General features: G+C 48.3%; 1 protein-coding gene across 1 annotated transcript; it reads left to right on the top strand.

Moving 5' to 3' along the window:
- Positions 1-5320: 5320 nt before the first annotated feature.
- Positions 5321-18825, top strand: DUSP7 (dual specificity phosphatase 7). The gene is made up of 3 exons (XM_074198111.1): positions 5321-5805; positions 7975-8403; positions 13769-18825. The coding sequence occupies exons 1-3, from the start codon at positions 5406-5408 to the stop codon at positions 14074-14076; spliced, it is 1137 nt and encodes a 378-aa protein (XP_074054212.1). The 5' UTR covers positions 5321-5405; the 3' UTR covers positions 14077-18825.
- The last annotated feature ends 330 nt before the right edge of the window (positions 18826-19155 follow it).

The raw sequence follows: 19155 nt of genomic DNA, 5'->3' as shown, positions 1-19155 counted from the left end.
TGCCTTGCAAAAACCTAAAAAAAAAAGAATGCTAGCACTTGTGGCTACAGGAGAATAAGGTCCCTTTCTTGATAAAGACCAAAGAATAAGTCTTGGTAAAGACCATGCCTCTCTTAAGGTCATACCACCTTGGAGGCACTGACTGAGTACTAGATCTGAAAACAGCAACACAAAAAACCTGAAGTTCAACTTTAACATAAAATTAAAAGTCAAGAAATAGGTTGGAAAAATAAACAAACATCAATCACAAAAAGAACCTGACTTTAAAGAGTTACTATGGTGACAGGGAAGACCAAGACACAATGATGTCAGCTACAAGCAAAGTCTCATAGAAAAATGTGACTTTGAAGCAAGTCCAACAAGAATTTCTAGAACATCTCAAAAAAGATTTTAAAAATCAGAGAGGTAAAGGAAAAATTGGAGAAAGTAATGAGAGATAAGCAAGTAGATTATGAAAAGAGAGTCAACAGCTTGGTAAAAGATGCATACACACAAAAATATTGAAGAAAATAATACCTTCAAAACAGAATTGACCAAAATAAAAAGAAAGGTACAAAAGTTCACTAAAGAAAAGCACTCCTTAAAAAGCAGAATTGGCCAAATGGAAAAAGAAAAGAATTCCTAAAGTAGAATTGGGCAAGTTGAAGCTAATGACTTTGTGAGACACCATGAAACAATAAAATGAAATAAAAAGAAGAAAATGTGAAATATGTCATTGGGAAAACAACTGATCTAGAAAATAGATCAAGGATAAATAATTTAAGAATTATTGTACTATCTGAAAGTCATGATCATAAATAGAACCTAGATATGATATTTCATGAATTTCTTGATTTCCTAGAACCAGAGGGTAGATAGAAGTAGGAATAATTCATCAATCACTTCCTGAAAAGATCCCAAAATGAAAACTCCCAAGAATAAGTTAGCCAAATTCCAGAGTCCTAGGTCAAGGAGAAAATATTGCAAGCAGCCAGAAACAATTCAAATACTGGTGGAGCCACAGTCAGGATCACACAAGATTTAGCAGCTTCCATTTTTAGAAAGATTTTATTTATTTTGAGTTTTACAATGTCCCCCCTAATCTTGCTTCCCTCCCTACCTCCCACAGAAGGCAATCTGTTAGTCTTTACATTGTTTCCATGGTATACACTGATCTAAGTTGAATGTGATGAGAGAGAAATCATATCCTTAAGGAAGAAAAATAAAGTATAAGAGAAAGCAAAATTACATAATAAGATAACTTTTTTTCCCCCTAAATTAAAGGTGATAGTCTTTGGTTTTTGTTCAAACTCCATACTTCTTCCTCTGGATACAGTGTGTATTCTCCATCGTAAATATTCCAAAATTATCCCTGATTGTTGTGCTGATGGAATGAGCAAGTCCATCAAGGTTGACCATCACCCCCATGTTGCTCTTAGGGTGTACATATGCTATGAATATTTGTGTACAAGTGATGTTTTTACCTTTTTTCATGATCTCTTCAGGGTATAAACCCAGTAGTGGTATTAGCAGCTTCCATTGTAAAGGATCAAAGGGCTTGGAATATGATATTCTAGAAAGTAAAGGAGCTAGTATTATAAAAAGAATAACTAATGCAGCAACACTGAGTATAATCCTTCAGGGGAAAAATGTATATTTTACAAAATAGAGGACTGTTAAGCATTCCTGATGGAAAGATCAGAGCTGAATAGAAAATTGGACATTCAAATACAAGACTCAAGTGAAGCATAAAAAAGTAAACATGAAAAAGTAATCAAAAGAGTCTCAATAAATTATTTATATTCCTATATAGGAAAATGATACACATAACTCCTAAGAAATTTATTATTATTATTAGGACAGTTAGGAGTATATTTAATCAAAAGAGAAAAATAGGAAAACTATGCTATATGTCAACAATATTAATATTGTTTTAAACTATTTAAAATAATTGGATAGTATAAGGTAGAAATATTGTGGTAGAGGAAATGATGAGCTGGTAGATTTAGGAAAATATGGAAGTCTTGGACTTATGAAGATGCTATCTATGTTCAGAGCAACAGAGAAGAAGAAATAAACATAGTGTGGTGTTACATATATGTATGAATATAAATGTTCATGATTATACATATCTATGAATAAAAGTATATATGTATGCATGCATATATCTATATATGTGTATATGCATATATAAATGTGAATATATATAGTATGGGTATATATGTATTTATATGTATATGCATCTATATGCATGCACTCATATGTATCTATATATCTTCACAAGTAACCTTCTAGGGATGAGGATGGGGATAAAGTAAACAAAAGAGAACAAAAGAAAAACCTATGAGAAAACAAAGGATGGACAATTTTGAACACAATGTGTAGTGTTTATTATATAGATTTCCTTGAAATGAAAATTTATTGCTTCATATTTTGAATCCTTTTCATGTGCTACTATGCACATGTCAAAGCTTTTTTCTTCTTATTTTATAGTTAAGTTTGAAATTATATATATATATATATATATATATATATATATATATATATATATATATATATATACTTTTTTTTGCAAGGCAATAGGGTTAAGTGGCTTGCCCAAGCCACACAACTAGTCTGAGGCTGGATTTGCACTCAGGTCCTCCTGACTCCACTGTTGGTTCTCTATCCACTGTGCCACCTAGCTGCCCTAAAAAAAAAGTATTTTTTTAAAAGAAGTGTACATAGAGGGAATAGGTCTGAATTAACTATGGTGATATGAATAAAAATAAATAAATAAATTTGAAACAAACACCTATACCATTTGGAGTCCAATGTTAAGTATTGTGGGAGATACACTATTTGAATAAGCCATAGTCCACTTGGGGACATCCCATCTAAAATTTTATCACTGACTGGATAAGTATAGTAGTGAGGGAAAATTGATACCAGTAAGAAAAGGTTTCCAGGAAGTGGTATTTGAATTGAACTCTAAAGGACAGGTAGTTTGAACAGATAAAGAGCAGGAGGGAGGACATTCCTAAATAAAGACTTTGTTGACCAATAATCAAATAGTGTGATGTGGTAACCTAAATAGCCAGTGTGAGCTCTCTGACTTGAAGGAATATTTATATCTTCTTCAGTTCTGGGTGCCATATTTGAGGAAGGATATTGGACAACTGGATTGTATTTGGAGATGAAGTGACCTAAATTGACCAGTTAAAGGGACAAAGGGTGTCTGGCCTAGAGAAAAGACTTAAGAGAATGAGATCAGAATCTTTAAATATTTAAAGTAATATCTGGGGAAAGAATCTGACCAGTTCTTGGTCCCTGAGGAAGAAACTAGAGGTAACTTTAAAAGGCAATCTCTGCCTCAATATATGGGTAAAAACGTCACTTGTACAAAAATATTTAGAGCAGTCCTGTTTGTGGTGGCAAAGAATCGGAAATCAAGTAAATGTCCTTCAATTGGGGAATGGCTTAGCAAACTGTGGTCTATGTATGTCATGGAACACTATTGTTCTATTAGAAACCAGGACGGATGGGAATTCAGGGAAGCCTGGAGGGATTTGCATGAACTGATGCTGAGGGAGATGAGCAGGACCAGAAAAATACTGTACACCCTAACAGCAACATGGGGGTGATGATCAACCTTGAAGGACTCACTCATTCCATCAGTGCAACAAGCAGGAACAATTTTGGGCTGTCTGCAAAGGAGAGTGCCGGCTGTATCCAGCTAAGATGTGGAGTTTGAACAAAATTCAAGGACTATTCCCTTTAATTTAGAAAAAAACAGATATCTTATTGTCTGATCTTGTTACCTCTTAGATTTCTCTTCTTTAAGGATTATGATTTCTCTCTCATCACACCCAATTTGGATCAAGGTACAACATGGAAACAAAGTAAAGACTGTCAGATTGCTTTCCGTGGGGGGTGGGGGGGAGGGAAGTAAGATGGGGGGGAAATTGTAAAACTCAAATAATATCTTTAATAAAAATAAATTTAAAAAAATAAAAAAAAACAAGAAATAAATAAATGGGTGCACTTCCTCCCAAAGCTCTGAATGGAATAGCTCCTGCATGTCACCAGGGACTTTTTATCTATTGTCGCTTCCAGTTAGGGAGGGCGTATTATCATCTCCATTTTACAAATGGAGAGGCCAAGGCTGAAGGCTGGGGTGCCCAAGGCCACAAGGCTGGGCAGGGCGTTATGAAGCCCCCTCCTCTGTCCCGGGAAGGCCTGCCCTGGAGGAGCTCAGTCTCATGGGGGACACAGATGCCAACTATGCGCAGATAGGTATAGAGGGAGATTTGGGAGCTATGTACAAATGGGCAGACACTGCTCTATCCATCAGTGGGGGTCACTGAGGGAAGGCCTTGGCACGGTGGGGGGGGGGCTCTGGGGGCGCCGAGGATCTGGAACGGCCCCCTCGACTGCAGCGGCAGCGCGCTGCCCAGCACGCAGGGGGCGCCCTCGGGGGCTGGTGAGCTGCAGCCCCTCAAGCGCAGGCTGGGCGGCTGCCCGTCGGGGGTGCCTCCAGGGGCCGTGATGCCCCGCTCCCGCCCTGCACCTCACGCCGCGCCAGGAGGCCCCCGCGGCGCCGCAGCCTCCGCGGCCCCTGCGCACGCGCGCTCCCGGGCAGTCACGTGGCCGCCGCTCTACCTGCGGCTCCATTCACCTCCTCCGGGCCCGCCCCGTCGCTCTCCGCGCTCCCGCCAGCCGCGATCCGACACACGGCTCTGGCTCCGCCCCCGCCACGCCCTCTCTCTCCTGGCCTCGGATTGGGTCCCTGGGAGGCCCGCTCCCGCCCACCCGCAAGCTGATTGGTAGTTGGGGGACCCGAGGGGAGGGAAGAGAAAAGGGAGGGAGGAAGCGGGGATCGGGCAAGTTTTTTCTCTCCCCTCCCCCCGCCTCTGGAAGGTCACGTGTCTCCTCCCACCGCGGTCAGTCCTTAAGCCCAACTTTGGAAGCCTTCTGGCGGGGCGCGCGGCCTCCCTGCAGGGGCCCCGCCTGCCGGGGGCTTTGTGCTGCGCGGGCCTCTGCAGCCGGGGGCCGGGGCTCCCCTCTCCCCCCCCCCCCCGCCTGCTTCCTGGCCTGCCCCCGGCGGGGAGGAGCCGGCGGCCCGAGGGCTCACGTGGACCTCCCCGAGGCCGCCCGGCCTTTTGTGTGGCGGGCGGGCGGATGTCCGCAGGCGGGGCCTCGGCGCGGCCCGCCCCCCGCAGGCCCCGCCCCGCCCCGCCCCCCGGGGGAGGACACGCCGCGCCGCTCCACAAGCCCCTTTTTAATTGGAGTTGTCAGGCTGCGGCCCGCGAGGGAGGGCGGGAGGGCGGCAGCCAGCGAGGCCGGCGGGAGGCAGCCGCGGCGGCCGGAGGAGCACAGCGGACCCGGCCCAGCCCGCGCCCGGGGCCCCGGGGCCGGCCCAGCGCGCCTCCCCGCCCGCGAGCCCCATGAAAAATCGGGCCCCGGCGCCCATGGCGGTGGCGATGCCCTGCAAGAGCGCCGAGTGGCTGCAGGAGGAGCTGGAGTCGGGCGGCGGCGCCTCGCTGCTGCTGCTGGACTGCCGGCCGCACGAGCTCTTCGAGTCGTCCCACATCGAGACGGCCATCAACCTGGCCATCCCGGGCCTCATGCTGCGCCGCCTCAAGAAGGGCAACCTGCCCATCCGCTCCATCATCCCCAACCACGAGGACAAGGAGCGCTTCGCCAAGCGCTGCAAGGCGGCCACCGTGCTGCTGTACGACGAGGCCACGGCCGACTGGCAGGCCGAGCCCGGCGCGCCCAGCTCCGTGCTGGGGCTGCTGCTGCAGAAGCTGCGCGACGACGGCTGCCAGGCCTACTACCTCAAAGGTAGGCGCGGGCCCCGGCCCGGCCCGGCCCCGGCCCCGGCCCCGGCTCTGGCCCCGGCTCTGGCCCCGACCCCGGCCCCGGCCCCGGCCCCGGCCCCGGCTCTGGCCCCGGCCCCGGCTCTGGCCCCGGCCCCGGCTCTGGCCCAGCCCGGCCCGCTCCGCCGGCCCCGCGGGCGCCGCCCCCTCAGCCCCGCTCACCTGCCCGGCGCCCCTCCCCTCCCCCCGAGTACAAACCGGCCCCCAATCCCGCCGCCCGGCTTCGGGCCCCTCGCCCTGACTGGCCATTGGGGCGCCCCCTCCCCTTAACCCTCAGCAGCCCTTCTGGAACAAAGATCCCCCCGCCCCACCCCCTCCCTGTGCCAGCCCCGGGCCCGCCCGGGCCGGGGTCTCGGGGCCCGCCCTTTGTGCAGCCCCGGGCCCCCTCCCCGCCTGGCCCCGAGGCCGGCCCTCCTGGGCCCTCCGGCCCCGGGGCCGCCCTGCTCCTGCCCCCCGCCCGGCCCCGAGGCACAGACCCCCATTGCCCTCCCCTGCGGGAGGAACAAACTTTGCCCCGTAGCTGCGGAGGACGGGCCGGGGGCGGGGCGGCTGTCAGCCGGGCCCCGGAGCCCCCCTGCCTCCCCACACCGGGCCCCGCGGCCCGGGCCCCGGAGGGAGCCCCGGCCGGCCCGTAGTGGACGTGCTCTGGCTCAGCTCACCTCCCGCAGCCCCGACCCCCCGCACTGACGGGGGAGGAGGGGAGGCGGCCCCGTCCCGTGCCCGCCCCGAGGGGCATCTCGCCGGCCTCCCGGCGGCCGAGGGAAGCCCCGGGAAACAATACGATTTCGGCCGGAGGGGGGGACCCAGGGGTCCAGGCTTCTGGCCTGGCCCAAAGGCCCGACAGCCCTGCCCAGCCCGAGGGGAAGCTCCTGGCCGTCCGGCCCCTGCGGAACCCCGGCGCCCCCGCGGCCCCCCGCAGCCCCGCGGCGGAGATCTGCCCCTCGCCGGCTGCAAATTGCTTATGTTTCCAATTAACATTCCAAAATGGCCTCTCTGGCAGGGACAGGGGGAGGGGAGGGGAGAGGAGGGGAGGGGAGGCAGGGGAGGCCGGCCCTGCCCGGCTCGGCGGCCGCGCCGCGCCTGCAGCCCCGGGAGCACCTGGCCCCGCCCTGCGGGAGCCCCCCAGCGTCAGCCCATCCCGGGGGATTGCTCCGTTCCCAGGGAGTGGGGGGAGACACAGGCCCCTGGCCCAAAGAGCTTCAGGGACCCAGGGGAAACCAGGCACTCCCGAAGGGGCACAGTGCCCCGTATACAGCAGGGACTAAATCAATGTGTGAATGAACAGATGGGCCGTCAGCGGCTCCCCACCCGCTGCTCCAGAGGAATCGTAGGATCGTAGCATGGTAGAATTGGAAGGGACCAAAGAGATGACTTAATCCAACCTCCTCCTTTTCAGAGACTTGGAGGGATGACATGGTTTGTCCAAGGTCACAGGGTGACAAAGTTAATGCGGAGCTCAGGTCTTTTACCTGTGAATCCATTGTTTTTTCCTCCCACCATAGTTTGACTTTGATGTTACTGAGATGAAGGGGGAGGTGGGGGTTGGTATGGGACCTTCCCCTGAAGTCTTGGCTGCCTCCCCGGTGTCCTCAAGTACCTCCTCTTCCAGGAAGCTTTTCTGGCTACTCTAGGCGCAGTCCTCCTCAAGACCCAGGGGAACAGTTATTCAAAGTCTTCTCTCATTCTCTTGTCTCCCCAGTTCAGAGGGTGAGCAGGGGCTGGTGTATTCTGTCTTCACCCTAGCACCCCGAAGAAGGTGACTTAGTGGTGGCTTAATGATTGCTTTTGGGGACTGGGAATAGGCCCCAGGGGCTCAGGATTGTAGATGTAGACCTGAAAGGGACCTCGGAGACCGTCAAGTCCAGGCCCTACCTTTTACAAGTGAGGAGCCCACATTCCAAAGGTAGTAAAGGGAATGAATCATTGTCAGAGATGGGATTTGACTGCAAAACCAGTACTCTTTCTACTGTACCACTCTTTGTTCTCTCCTGGGACAGATTAGACGGTTTATATTTTCTTCTGGGAGAGGGTCTGTCAGAAGTTACTTTTGCCCTCACAAACACCAGCGCAAGGGTTGTTAGGATGGAGAAAGACCAGGCAACAATGCCCTAAACCACCTTCTTCTTCTTCCCAGGTGGCTTCAACAAGTTTCAGACTGAGTACTCAGAGCACTGTGAGACCAGCTTGGATAGTTCCTCTCCCAGCAACTCGCCCCCAGCCTCTGTGCTGGGCCTGGGCGGCCTTCGAATCAGCTCCGACTGCTCCGACGGGGAATCTGATCGAGAGCCCGGCAGTGCCACTGAGTCAGACGGCAGCCCCCTCCCCTCCAACCAGCCAGCCTTCCCCGTCCAGATCCTGCCCTACTTGTATCTAGGTTGTGCCAAGGACTCCACCAACCTGGATGTCCTGGGGAAGTATGGGATCAAGTACATCCTGAATGTGACGCCCAACCTGCCCAACATGTTTGAGCATGGCGGGGAGTTCAAGTATAAACAGATCCCCATCTCTGATCACTGGAGTCAGAATCTCTCCCAGTTCTTTCCTGAAGCCATCACATTCATCGGTAGGCACTCTGTGTGAGTGTGTGTGTGTGTGTGTGTGTGTGTGTGTGTGTGTGTGTTTCTGAATCATACCTTTTTTAGTGCCAGACAGGGGGTGTGTCGTGCCTCGTGAGGTTTCACACTGGTGAGGGTGTCTGCTCCTGCCTATTTCAAATCCCTCTCCAAAGCAGAAGGCCTGGGATCCATCTGCCCAGCCAAAGGCACACTTGGGACTCCTGGTAGAATTTGGTGGAACATCCTTTAATGGCCTCGTGTGGGGAATAATATGAGTCTGCCAGGTTGTCAGACTTGGAAAAGAAATCTGATACAACAGGACTTCTCTTTTTAAGAAACTAGGAAACTAGGCAAGCAGCTAGGTGGTAGTTTTGAAGGTCTCTCTCCTATCCATGTTGAGTATTTGGGTCTTGTTGAGAATACCTAGGGAAGCCTCCAGATGGAAGAGGAACCTACCACACCACCAGCACCAAAGTACCAACTTCCCCCAACTTTGTCCTTCTGCCCAACCATCTACATCTGGCAAGCTGCTAGATGTCAATTCCTTCTCTGGAATTCTGGCCAGTTTCTCTGAGATCCCCCTGAAATGCTTCCCTGTCCTGTCTCCTGACCCCCAGGGGTGGGCTGAGATGGGCCACATCAGACTAGTCTCTTTGCTTCTTCAGGGTAGGGAAGGCTGGAGTTGCAGCCGCCTCCCTCCCATGTAGCCCCTCCAAGCTATAATGTCTGATCAGAGGAGAAGGGACTTCCCTTCCCTTCTCCTTTCCCCAAATGCATATGATTTACTAACAGCCTGTGTGATGCCAGGATCACCCACCAGGAAAAGGGGATGGGAGCCACGGGTTAGGTGTGAAGGCCAGGATCTGGAGTCTCCTGAGAGCTTGGCCAGGTGTAGGCAGTTGGGCAGGAGGACTAAGTTGGGGGCAGCTGGTACTTTGGTGCTGGTGGTGTGGTAGGTTCCTCTTCCATCTGGGAGTTCTCTGAGGCTGGTCAGGAAGGCAGAGGGCTTGTCCAGTCCAAGGAGAAGGACTCTGTGCTAAATTCAGCCTCCGAGATGCTTTGGTGCCCATCTAAGCATAACTGGATTTCATAACAGGAAATTAGGGAATTACCCACATCAACCTCCTCTAAGGGAACTGTTTAAATGAATTTAGGTGTAGGAGTCCAGGAATCGGGAAGAACGAATGTTGTGACTGAGGGTTGGGCTTGGGGTAAGGTCCCCTGCCCTAACCTCCTCCCCGATTTAGTCCAGTGGCCACTCTGTGGGCAGATGCAAGGTTAGAGAGGCTGGTGCCTTCGGTTCATTCTGGGCCAGCAGGAAGAAATGACACAGTACTTAGGTCTTATTGCTACCCCCATTATTACTGCTCTCTAAGAATTAGAAAGCATTTTCTTTGCAGTGACTCTGTGTGATAGGAAGTATGGATATGATCTGTGTTTTATGTGTCAGAAAATTCAAGGGGAGGCCAAAGTTGTTTGGAGTTAAGACTTGAGGTCAGATCTCATCTTGTTACTGATTAGCGGTATTGGCTTGGGCAAGTCATTCAGCCTCTGAGCTTCAGTGACCTTTGAACATGAGGAGGTTGAATTTGGCCGTCTCCTTCTAGTCCTTCTCTCCCATGAACCCTAGGACTTGCTCAAGATCATCATGGCTCGGGGTTGACCAAAGGAAGACTGCGACTCCTCTGGCCGCATCTTTCAGCCTCCATAAGGCTGCTAATCAAAGGAACGAGAGGTGGAAGATGGCCCTGGTGTGATCCTTGGGTGCATTTATTTCTTTATCTGGTTGTTTTACATTGCCTGTCTGCCACCTCGTCCAGGCTTCCTTAGTAGGGAGGCAGGATAGCGATCAAAGAGTTTAGACTCCTAAGCAACCTGAAGAATGACCTAACCCATCACTCACCGAAGATGTGAATCCATTGACTTAGTAAAGCAGCCAGAATTTGAATGCAGGCCAGGCCCACAGATTCCCAGTCTCTTGTTCTTTCCAAAATCTGAGTTCAAATCCAGGAGGGACACTTAGCAGCTACATAACCCTGAGCAAGTCACCCTAGCTTTTTTCTCACCTGTAAAATGGGAGTAAAACACCTACCTCCCAGGATCATGGAAAGATCAAATGAGATAATAGCACCTGATAGTGCCATAGAAATACTTCTCTCCCATTTTAACATGCTATTACCCATGAGGAAGCAGGCCTAGAGGGTGGCAGAGTTGGGAGCAGAGCAGAGCAAGAACTGGGTGAACCCTCGGCCGCTGACTAGGGGGTGAGTCTGTTGTGGTTCCGTGGACTAGCCTCTCAATGAAGGAACCGAAAATGAGAGAGGAAATGGCTTCACCTCAGGGAGTATGTCACCGGGTCTTGGGCCCCCAAGGACACACATCCTGTTCCCCACATCCTGGTGTCTTAACCCAAGTGAGGAGAGTTCCCTCACACACACACGCTTGAAAGGCAGGAAGTCATCTGACTCAGGAGAGAGCAAGAATGGGAAGAAGCTGATCCCAGAACAGAACAAAGCTTGAAACCCCCCCCCTTGTGTTAGCCTATCAAACCTCCTAGTCCCAGCTCCCATCCTGCACCCCAGCCCTTCCTCCCAGTCCAGAGCCCCAGGTTCTAGAAAACACACTGGGATGTCCCATTTACCCGGCCCCAGTGTGAATGATCCCCCAAGCCTTTTCTGGATCCCAAAACCTGTGGGAACCTGAGCCCTAGGCCAGACTATCATCTAGGGAGCAGTGCTTAGGCTGATGAGAGAAAACAATGAAAGAACAAGATGTTTTTATTCATCCTATTTGAATATGATAAAAATGCTAAATTGTACTCTACAGACAGAAAATTAGGGCTCATTGAGCAGGATTGAGGATGAAGGGAAGTCTTGAGTGAGAAGAGAGCTCCTTGAGCTGGGGGAGGGTGTTGGGGAGACTTGACTTGAACTAGAATCCCTTCAATGAGGGGTGTTACCCAGCTTCAGTGTGAGCATCTCCCACAATAGGGAAGTTTTTCTCTTGGCCGCTTTCCTTGTGTTCCCCACCCCACCCCCACTAGAGTCCTGCCTTCTTTCTGGCAGCTACAGGGGCAAGTCTTCCATAGGACAGCTCCTCAGATAGAGAAAAAGAGGAACATCCTTCCTCTCCTTGGCCTTTCCATCCCCATCTTGTTGCACAGATGTTCAGGTGACCTGTTGGAGAGGTGGTGTGAGAAGTCAGGAAGACCTGGGCTCAGCTTGCACTGCTCAGGCGCCCTGGTTTGGGTCACCATGGTCTCTGAGCTATGATTTTTGCATCTGTAAAATAGGGGTGCTCTCTCACCTCATGATTATTGTGACAATTCAGTGAAGATGGACATAAAGTGTACATAATTATAGAAATATAAATGGTAGCTAGTATTTCTTCTAGTCCCCTTACCATCCTGTTCACAATGGCAATGATAGGTCTAGGAGAAAGTCCTTACAAAATGTTATACCCAGAAGGCTGCAGATCCCTCATCTCCAATTCCATACTCTTCTCCTAATGCAACTTAAGTTGTCATTACATTTTTTTACTTCCATATCAGACTTGATTTTTTAAAAAACATTTAACACCACCTCCTAAGCCTCTAATCTTTTCCACAGGAACTGCTTGCTACCCAATCATCGCTTGTCATATACTAGTGCAGTTCAATTTTTGAACCCTAGTGTCAGACTTTACATTTCAGTACTCCCAGGGTCCATGATTTGGGAGGCCCTGGGTTGGATAGGTCTTTGACTTTGGAGTTCTCAGACTTATGTATGGACCTTCAGATTGTTCACATTACCTCTGGGTCTCAGTTCTCTCGTTTGTAAGATGTCCCTTCCATGTCCAAATAATATCTGGTCTATGATTTTTATTTTGGGTACTTGCTATGTCAATATGGAACCCCAGCTGTCCCACACTTTAGTTCATGCTTTTCCTATGTTGATGTTTTTTGAAATTGATGACCTAGTAGCCAATTTTCTGGTGATAGAGCTAGAGCACTTAGCTAGGCTGAGCCCTCAGATATCAGACAAGCCTGCAGGCCATCACTGGGCCCTTATACATAGGCTTCCTACTGTCATAGCCCTCGCCAGCACAGGTTTTTTGAGAGCCAGCATCACCTTCACAGTGATGCCATGCCACAGTGAGGCATGGGAAGGAGACCTGACAGCAGGACTTGACTCTAATAACTATTAGGCTTCTCATTAGATTCTAGGGCAGGTAACAACATGAACAAAGACCCAGAGGCTGGAATGAGTCTACTGTTTACAAAGAACCAGAGTAAGGAAACTGGCCTAGCTGGGTGGGTAGCCTCAGTTGTAACTGCTTTTGTCAGGTAGCCTGGGGATAAGGTCTCCCAATGGTGACACAAATGTTGTTGTTGGGTTTGTGTGGGGTAGGGGAGTGGGAGAGAGAGAGATGAGATCAGATCAGATCAGATCTTGGTGAAGGGAATCTATTAAGCCAAGTGGTCTCTGGGGACTGGAAGGGGTGAGTCCTTGAGGCTCAGAGATGAGTCTTGTAATCAGTGTTCATTGTGAGGTGAGCTCTGCTCTAAGCTAGTCTCAGGTATGAAAATCCAGGTTATGCTAAAGAAATTCAAGGGTACTGATTCATGATTTGCCACAGAGTACCATTTAGTAGTGAGTTCCTCATGTTCATGAAAAAAGAATTTGAGAAGAGAAAAAGGTTTATAGTCCATTGTGGAGGACCCCAGCTGTTGTATAAAATGAGGCATGTCTGCATGATGACCAGAGTGGGGTGTACCAAAGTAAAGGCATGATAACGACTCAAATCTGCATGGTGTGTCTGCTTTATAAATTAAAAGCACTTTTCCACAGATTTTCTTATTTGATCATAATAGCTGGTGGGGACCAGGAGTCTTGTGTATAGTAGAGAAAGAGTTGGAGGTAGAGTCAGCAGAGCCTGAATTTCTATTCCTGCTCTGCCACTTAGTGAATCGTGTGACCTTGGGCTAGTCACTTAACTTGTAGATATTCTCTTTTGTGACAGGGTTGAACTAGATGATTGCCAAAGCTCCTTTTGTTGCCCAGTTCTGTGAGAGGAGACCAGGGCTCATTTTACTGACAAGGAAATGGAAATTTGAATTGGTTAAGATACTTGGCTCAAGGTCACTCTTCTGGTGAGAGCCCCCTTTCCCTGGCTCATAGCTTTTGAAGTCCAGTTCTCTTTTCACTATAACTATCTCCATCCCCTGTGGACTTTCTAGGCTGCTTGAATAGCCAACACAGAAACCTTTAGCAGTCCTTCATCGCAAGAGGTCTGTGATTATACCATGGGCCAGGGTCTGGGGAGTGTGAGGGAGATTGACTGCTCCTGATGCAAGCTCTCACCTGTGTCCATCCTCCCTCCTCTCTGTTTCAGATGAGGCTCGCTCCAACAAGTGTGGGATCCTGGTGCACTGTCTGGCAGGCATCAGCCGCTCTGTCACCGTCACCGTGGCTTACCTGATGCAGAAACTGAATCTGTCTCTGAATGATGCCTATGACTTTGTAAAGAGGAAAAAGTCCAACATCTCGCCAAACTTCAATTTCATGGGACAGCTGCTGGACTTTGAGAGGACCCTGGGCCTCAGCAGCCCCTGTGACAATCGCGTCCCCAGTGAGCAGCTCTACTTCACAACGCCCACCAATCACAACCTTTTCCAGCTCAACACTCTTGAGTCCACATGAGGCCGGGGCCCCCATGGGTGGGGGGCGTGCATCTGGATTCTTGCCAAGGAACTGGAGCTTCAAGCATTTCACAAAACAAAACACACCACGTAAAGTGGGCCGCTGGTAAAAACCGCCTGTGGGCCCCTTCCTCCACGGGCCCCAACTTTAAGAGGACTTGCTTCCCCTAAGCCACAGAAGGTCTGTTTGCTGCTTTTTAAGATGGAAGAGAAAATATTCTGAATCAGGGGCTAATCTGAGCATCCTGAAGTCTGGTGGTGATTTCAGAGGGCAGTCTCCACAGGTGCCTTCTGCCCCCTCTTCCCTTGTGGCAGCCTTTGCAGTGGGCACTAGGGGTAAGCACTTTGGGAAAGCCCGGACACGTACCTGTCAGCAGGCAAGCTGGGAAGTGTCATCACCCTTGGGAATCCTCCCAAAGAGCCCCAAGATCGTGGTGGCATTTGTTTCTTTATCTTTTTTTTTTAAGATACAAGCTTGAATTTACTCTTTTGGGGGGTGGGGGGAGGGGGGCAGGTAAATCCAAGCTCTCTAGAGTACAGAGCATTCAAACTTGTTTTAAAAGAAAAAAAGGCATGTAATTTTCTGACCTTGTGTACAGACAATGGCGGGCTATGAAAAAACCAGTATTTTCTCCTATTCCTCTTTGGAGAAGAGAGAGAGAGAAGATTGTTCTCAGTTTTTGTTTTGCATTTTTTAAAGGAAAAAATATCCAATGTCTCAATTGACCAAATGCATTTTGCACATTTGAAGCCTTGGGGTGTTGTCTTAGTATGTTTGGGCTATCCTTTGAGGGGTTGCTCAGCTGCTGGCTTTTAAGAGGAAGCAATGAGGGTCAGAGAGGCTGATTGATGCCCATTTGTAAATCTCTTCCTTTCTCCCTTTGACTTTTCCTTCCTTGCCACCCCCCAACTCTGCACTGAATTGATGGAGATGACTCTTAAGCTACAAATTGCTTCTGGGTTACCTTCGGGTTTGGGGGTTTGTAAATCTGCCTCCTTTCCTTGCTCATTCTTCAAAGACATCCTACCTGGAATGGCTAAGGACGGTTTTGGATCCAGGGAGGGCATTAGCCAACTCCCTCTGGTCTGACCCAGTACCTTGTTCTGGGAAGGAGTGTTTCCAGGCACTGCCATCCATGACCTAACAAGAACTCACTACCCTTTGGTTTAGCCTGGGTGGGGGGCTGGGGCATCCAAATAGGGGCATAGGCTTGGGGGTTTGGGGTGGGCGAGGGATTTGATCTGACTCCTCTTTACTTCTGGAGTTTCTCTCTTCTTACACCTCTCTGTCATCTTCCCCAAACCGGCAATATTCAGAACTCGGGCCACCACCCACTGTCCAGCTGGAGCAACTCCTGGCCTGCCGTGCCTTCTACAGAGACTTGTTTCTAAGCCTGTTATCAGGAAAAGGAGAGAAGGCTGGGAGATGGCTATAAGAGAGGAAGGAAGGACAGTGATATCCACAGTGGGTGGGTGGGGGGACTCAGGGGAGAGGGATCCTCCTTTTTTGTAATGATGTTTAGGGGTTGAAGAGGGTACAAGGTGAGAGGGGGAGGAAATGGAGAATGTGTTCACTGCATCTTACCTCATCGTGGGTTTTATTTTCAGGGAATTTTGGGGCCGTGAATTATAAAAACACGTCATGGCTAAAAGCTGACCAAACAGCTTCCTAGGCTGTGGATGGTTCCTTTTTTTAAAAAAAAAAAAAAAATTTCATTTTTAATTCTTTTATTTTAAGGGAAAAAAAAACAAAAACAAAAACAAATGAACTACATTTGACAACCCAGAAAGATGCATCTGACGTGCAAATGAGGGTTTGTTAGAGAGGGCCGGTTTTGCTTTGTGACTCAATGAAGGAAAATTTGTGACCCTATATATATATATACATATATATATATATATATATATCCTGAACCAATAATGGGACTTTGTTTATATTGCAAATAAATATTATTTTTTCTTTAATAAAATAGAAGAGTGTTTCTGTGTCCAGTAACTCTATGTAACCAGCAAAAGCCAGGGCAGGTGTGTGTAGGCAAGATCATAGATCTAGGATTGGGAAGGGACCTCAGCATTAAGTATACCTCCCCCCCTTTACTTACTGAAAAAAAGAGGCGCAGAGGTTAAGAGACACTTGCCCAAGAACCCAGCTAGTAAATGGAAAAGTGAGGTCCAGGCTACAGTATAAAAGGACATACTGTACCCACCTGAAGATGACTGGGTCTGGTTTTCCAAAAGAAGTAGTCTAACTTTCAAGCATTTATTCTCTGCATCCTGGTCTAGGTGCTGGGGATTCCAAAGCAAAAAATGAACCAGTCCTTACCTTCAAGAAGCTTACATTTTTCATCCAGAGGAACATCTTGTATGTACTTAGAATTAAATGCATTGTAATATGGGGCTTCTCGGGAAGGTTCTAAACCAGAAAATCAAGAAAGACCTCAGTAGAAGGTGAGTTCTGAAGGATGCTAAGGATCTTAAGAGAAAAGGCTTGCAAGGCAGCCTATTGAAAGGCTCAGAAAAGATAGGATTTTGTGTGGGAGGAAGAGCTACTGAGTAGATGGGGGTGGAAGGGAAGCAGGTTGCCTTGGCTAGAGCGGGGGAGTACGTGGTGGATAATCCTGTGTCCTCAGATTTTGAAGGGAGGCTCCATCAAATGGAGAACTTTCACTGCTAGATGAATGAATGTGAATATGGTGAGCAAAAGGGACCCAACCACTGAAGATTTCTGAGTGGATGAATGGATAAGAAAGATTATTTTAGTACCTACATAAGGGATGGGACATCCAGACTGGGAGCAAAGAGAGACTATATTGAGAGGGAGCGGGCAGACCGATAGAGTGGACAAATGCATATATTGGAAGGACGGAGGACAGGACTATGCATCTTTTTTTTTCAAGTGAGGAAATAACCCAAGTAATTTACCCAAGGTCACACAGGTAAGAAATAGCAGAACTTGTAGCTGTCTCTACTTTTCCACTCAATATACCTTGTAGTTTGGGGACAAGACTGCTTAAAGTATAGGAGCAGAAGTGGATTGTGGGGAGAAATAATGGTTTGAGGAAGAGAAGGCTGAGAGAGACCTTGATAAATGTATTTGAAAAACTTGAGAATGGTTGGTAGGGGAAGACTTGGAAGGGGAGAAGGCCTACCTTTTGTATAAACATTAAAGGCCAAACACGAGGAGACCCTGGGAAAAAGCAATGGAAAGGATGCAAGGTTTAATAGTCAAAAAAAATATGAAATCAATCAATCCACAAACATTAACTAAACACTGGATTCAAAGACAAAAAAAGTGATGTAGTCCTTGTCCTCAGGGAGCTTACATTCTACTACAACATTCAAAGTAAATGGAGAATAAAATAAAGTGATTTGGGGATTCAGGAAAGGATCCTAGAAGGTGGCCCTTGAGCTGGAATTGGGGGGGGGGGTCTAAGAGGAGAAAGTGAGGAGGAGGCAGAGCATGCCTCTGAAAGGGCAGGGATGATACAAGAAGGCTTTCCTTCCCGGCCCTGTTCACGACTTTTTCCTGTTCTTTAAAACTATGCCCACTCTGCGGCTGGCTCCTCCTGGCATGTCCCTCTGCAAAGCCCACTCTTCTCCCATTGGTAAGATCCTCCATTTTGTGGGCCTGCCTTCAGTCTTCCCTCCCTGTTTCTTACTTTGTACTTCAAAGCCCTATCTCTGCTTCCTCCACCCTTTTTGTGTTTTCTTACTCCTTTCGAAGGTAAGCTCCTTGAGGGCAGGAAATGACTTTGTTTTTGTTTAAATTGTATTCTCCAAGTTTATCTCTTAATTAGTGTTTGTTTCCTTCTTTCCCTTTTGGCTAGTAGAGTACCTGCAGGCGAGTAATGTGTAATCCTGGAAAAAATAAATTAGAGCCTAAGGATTTTGAACTAAATGGAGATTTTTGTATTGAATATTCTAGACTAGAAGTAAGGAAGGGCCAAAAGAGTAAATGGAATAGACAAGAAAGACTAGGCAGCTTCTTATAATTGGGGCAGTGGGGAGGAAGGGGAAAGAATTAAAGATGGCTCTATAACGGTGGTCCTAGGGGAAATGGAAGATGACGTTGTCCTAAACAGAAACAGGGAAGCTTCGGGGGGAAGGGTGAGTTTAGGAGGAAAGAGAAGCTCCATTGTAGGCATGTTGAGTCTAAGACATCTTAGGGACTGGCAGACGGAGATGTCCAAAAATAGACAGGAAATGTCGGAGGTTGGGAGAGGGGGCATTCATGTGGGTTGGAGGCGGTCAGGGCAAAGATGTGCTCACTCCAGGGCTTCAGTGCCAACTAAAATGATGCCACTCTTCTGAAAAAGGAGGTGTGAGGCCCCAGAGAGACGCCTCCCAGTTCCACAAAAGCACTTTCCCTGCTACCCTAAGGTAGATTATTATCCACCCAGTATGAAAGAGGAAATTGAGGCTCAGGTTAGTTGTGTGATTTTTCTCAATCATGCCTCTAGCAATTAGTGGGGCCAAGTCTAGACTACAGGGTTCCTGAGATGAGGAGCTAGCAGGTGGTACTGTTCTCTTTTTGCAGAAGGAGAAACCAAGTCTCTGGGACAACTTCTGTTGAGGGTTTCTTTCACCCTATGGTCTGAGTGGTTCCATCTCAATGTAGATATGGGGAACTTTCCTTTTCCTGGAGGGAGGCCCCTCCCCTTCTTTTGTGAGACCGCTTACGGGCAGGCAACCTACTCATCCATGACTCCTATGTTTGCCCTTGTTCTAAGGAGGACCTTGTAGACAAGAGACTAAGTTATCAGTTAATATTTATTGAGTGCCTACCCTGTACCAGCTACAGCGTAGGTGCTGGGAAAGAAATACAATCAGTTAATCAATCAGTCAATCAAAGGATAAATGAAACAATTCCTATTTGTAAGGTGTTTACATTCTAATGGAGAGACAAGTCCACACACAAATAATTGCACATAGGATAAAAATAAAATGAATAAATAAAAATCAATTTTAAGTTCTTTAAGGAAGGGAATAAGCCTTTTTACAGTACCCACCCTGGCCTTTACAAATACCTCATTTGATTCTCAAAACACCCCTTTGGGGGCAGATGCTATTATTGAGTCCA

Source organism: Macrotis lagotis, chromosome 8, assembly GCF_037893015.1.
Source record: "Macrotis lagotis isolate mMagLag1 chromosome 8, bilby.v1.9.chrom.fasta, whole genome shotgun sequence".
Lineage (NCBI taxonomy): Eukaryota > Metazoa > Chordata > Mammalia > Peramelemorphia > Peramelidae > Macrotis > Macrotis lagotis.
This window is presented reverse-complemented; position numbering and strand designations above follow the sequence as displayed.

Coding starts and splice junctions, on each gene's coding strand:
- DUSP7 (XM_074198111.1), top strand. CDS start 5,406: ATGAAAAATCGGGCCCCGGCGCCCATGGCGGTGGCGATGCCCTGCAAG. Junction 5,806..7,974: donor CCAGGCCTACTACCTCAAAG/GTAGGCGCGGGC, acceptor TCTTCTTCCCAG/GTGGCTTCAACAAGTTTCAG. Junction 8,404..13,768: donor TGAAGCCATCACATTCATCG/GTAGGCACTCTG, acceptor TCTCTGTTTCAG/ATGAGGCTCGCTCCAACAAG.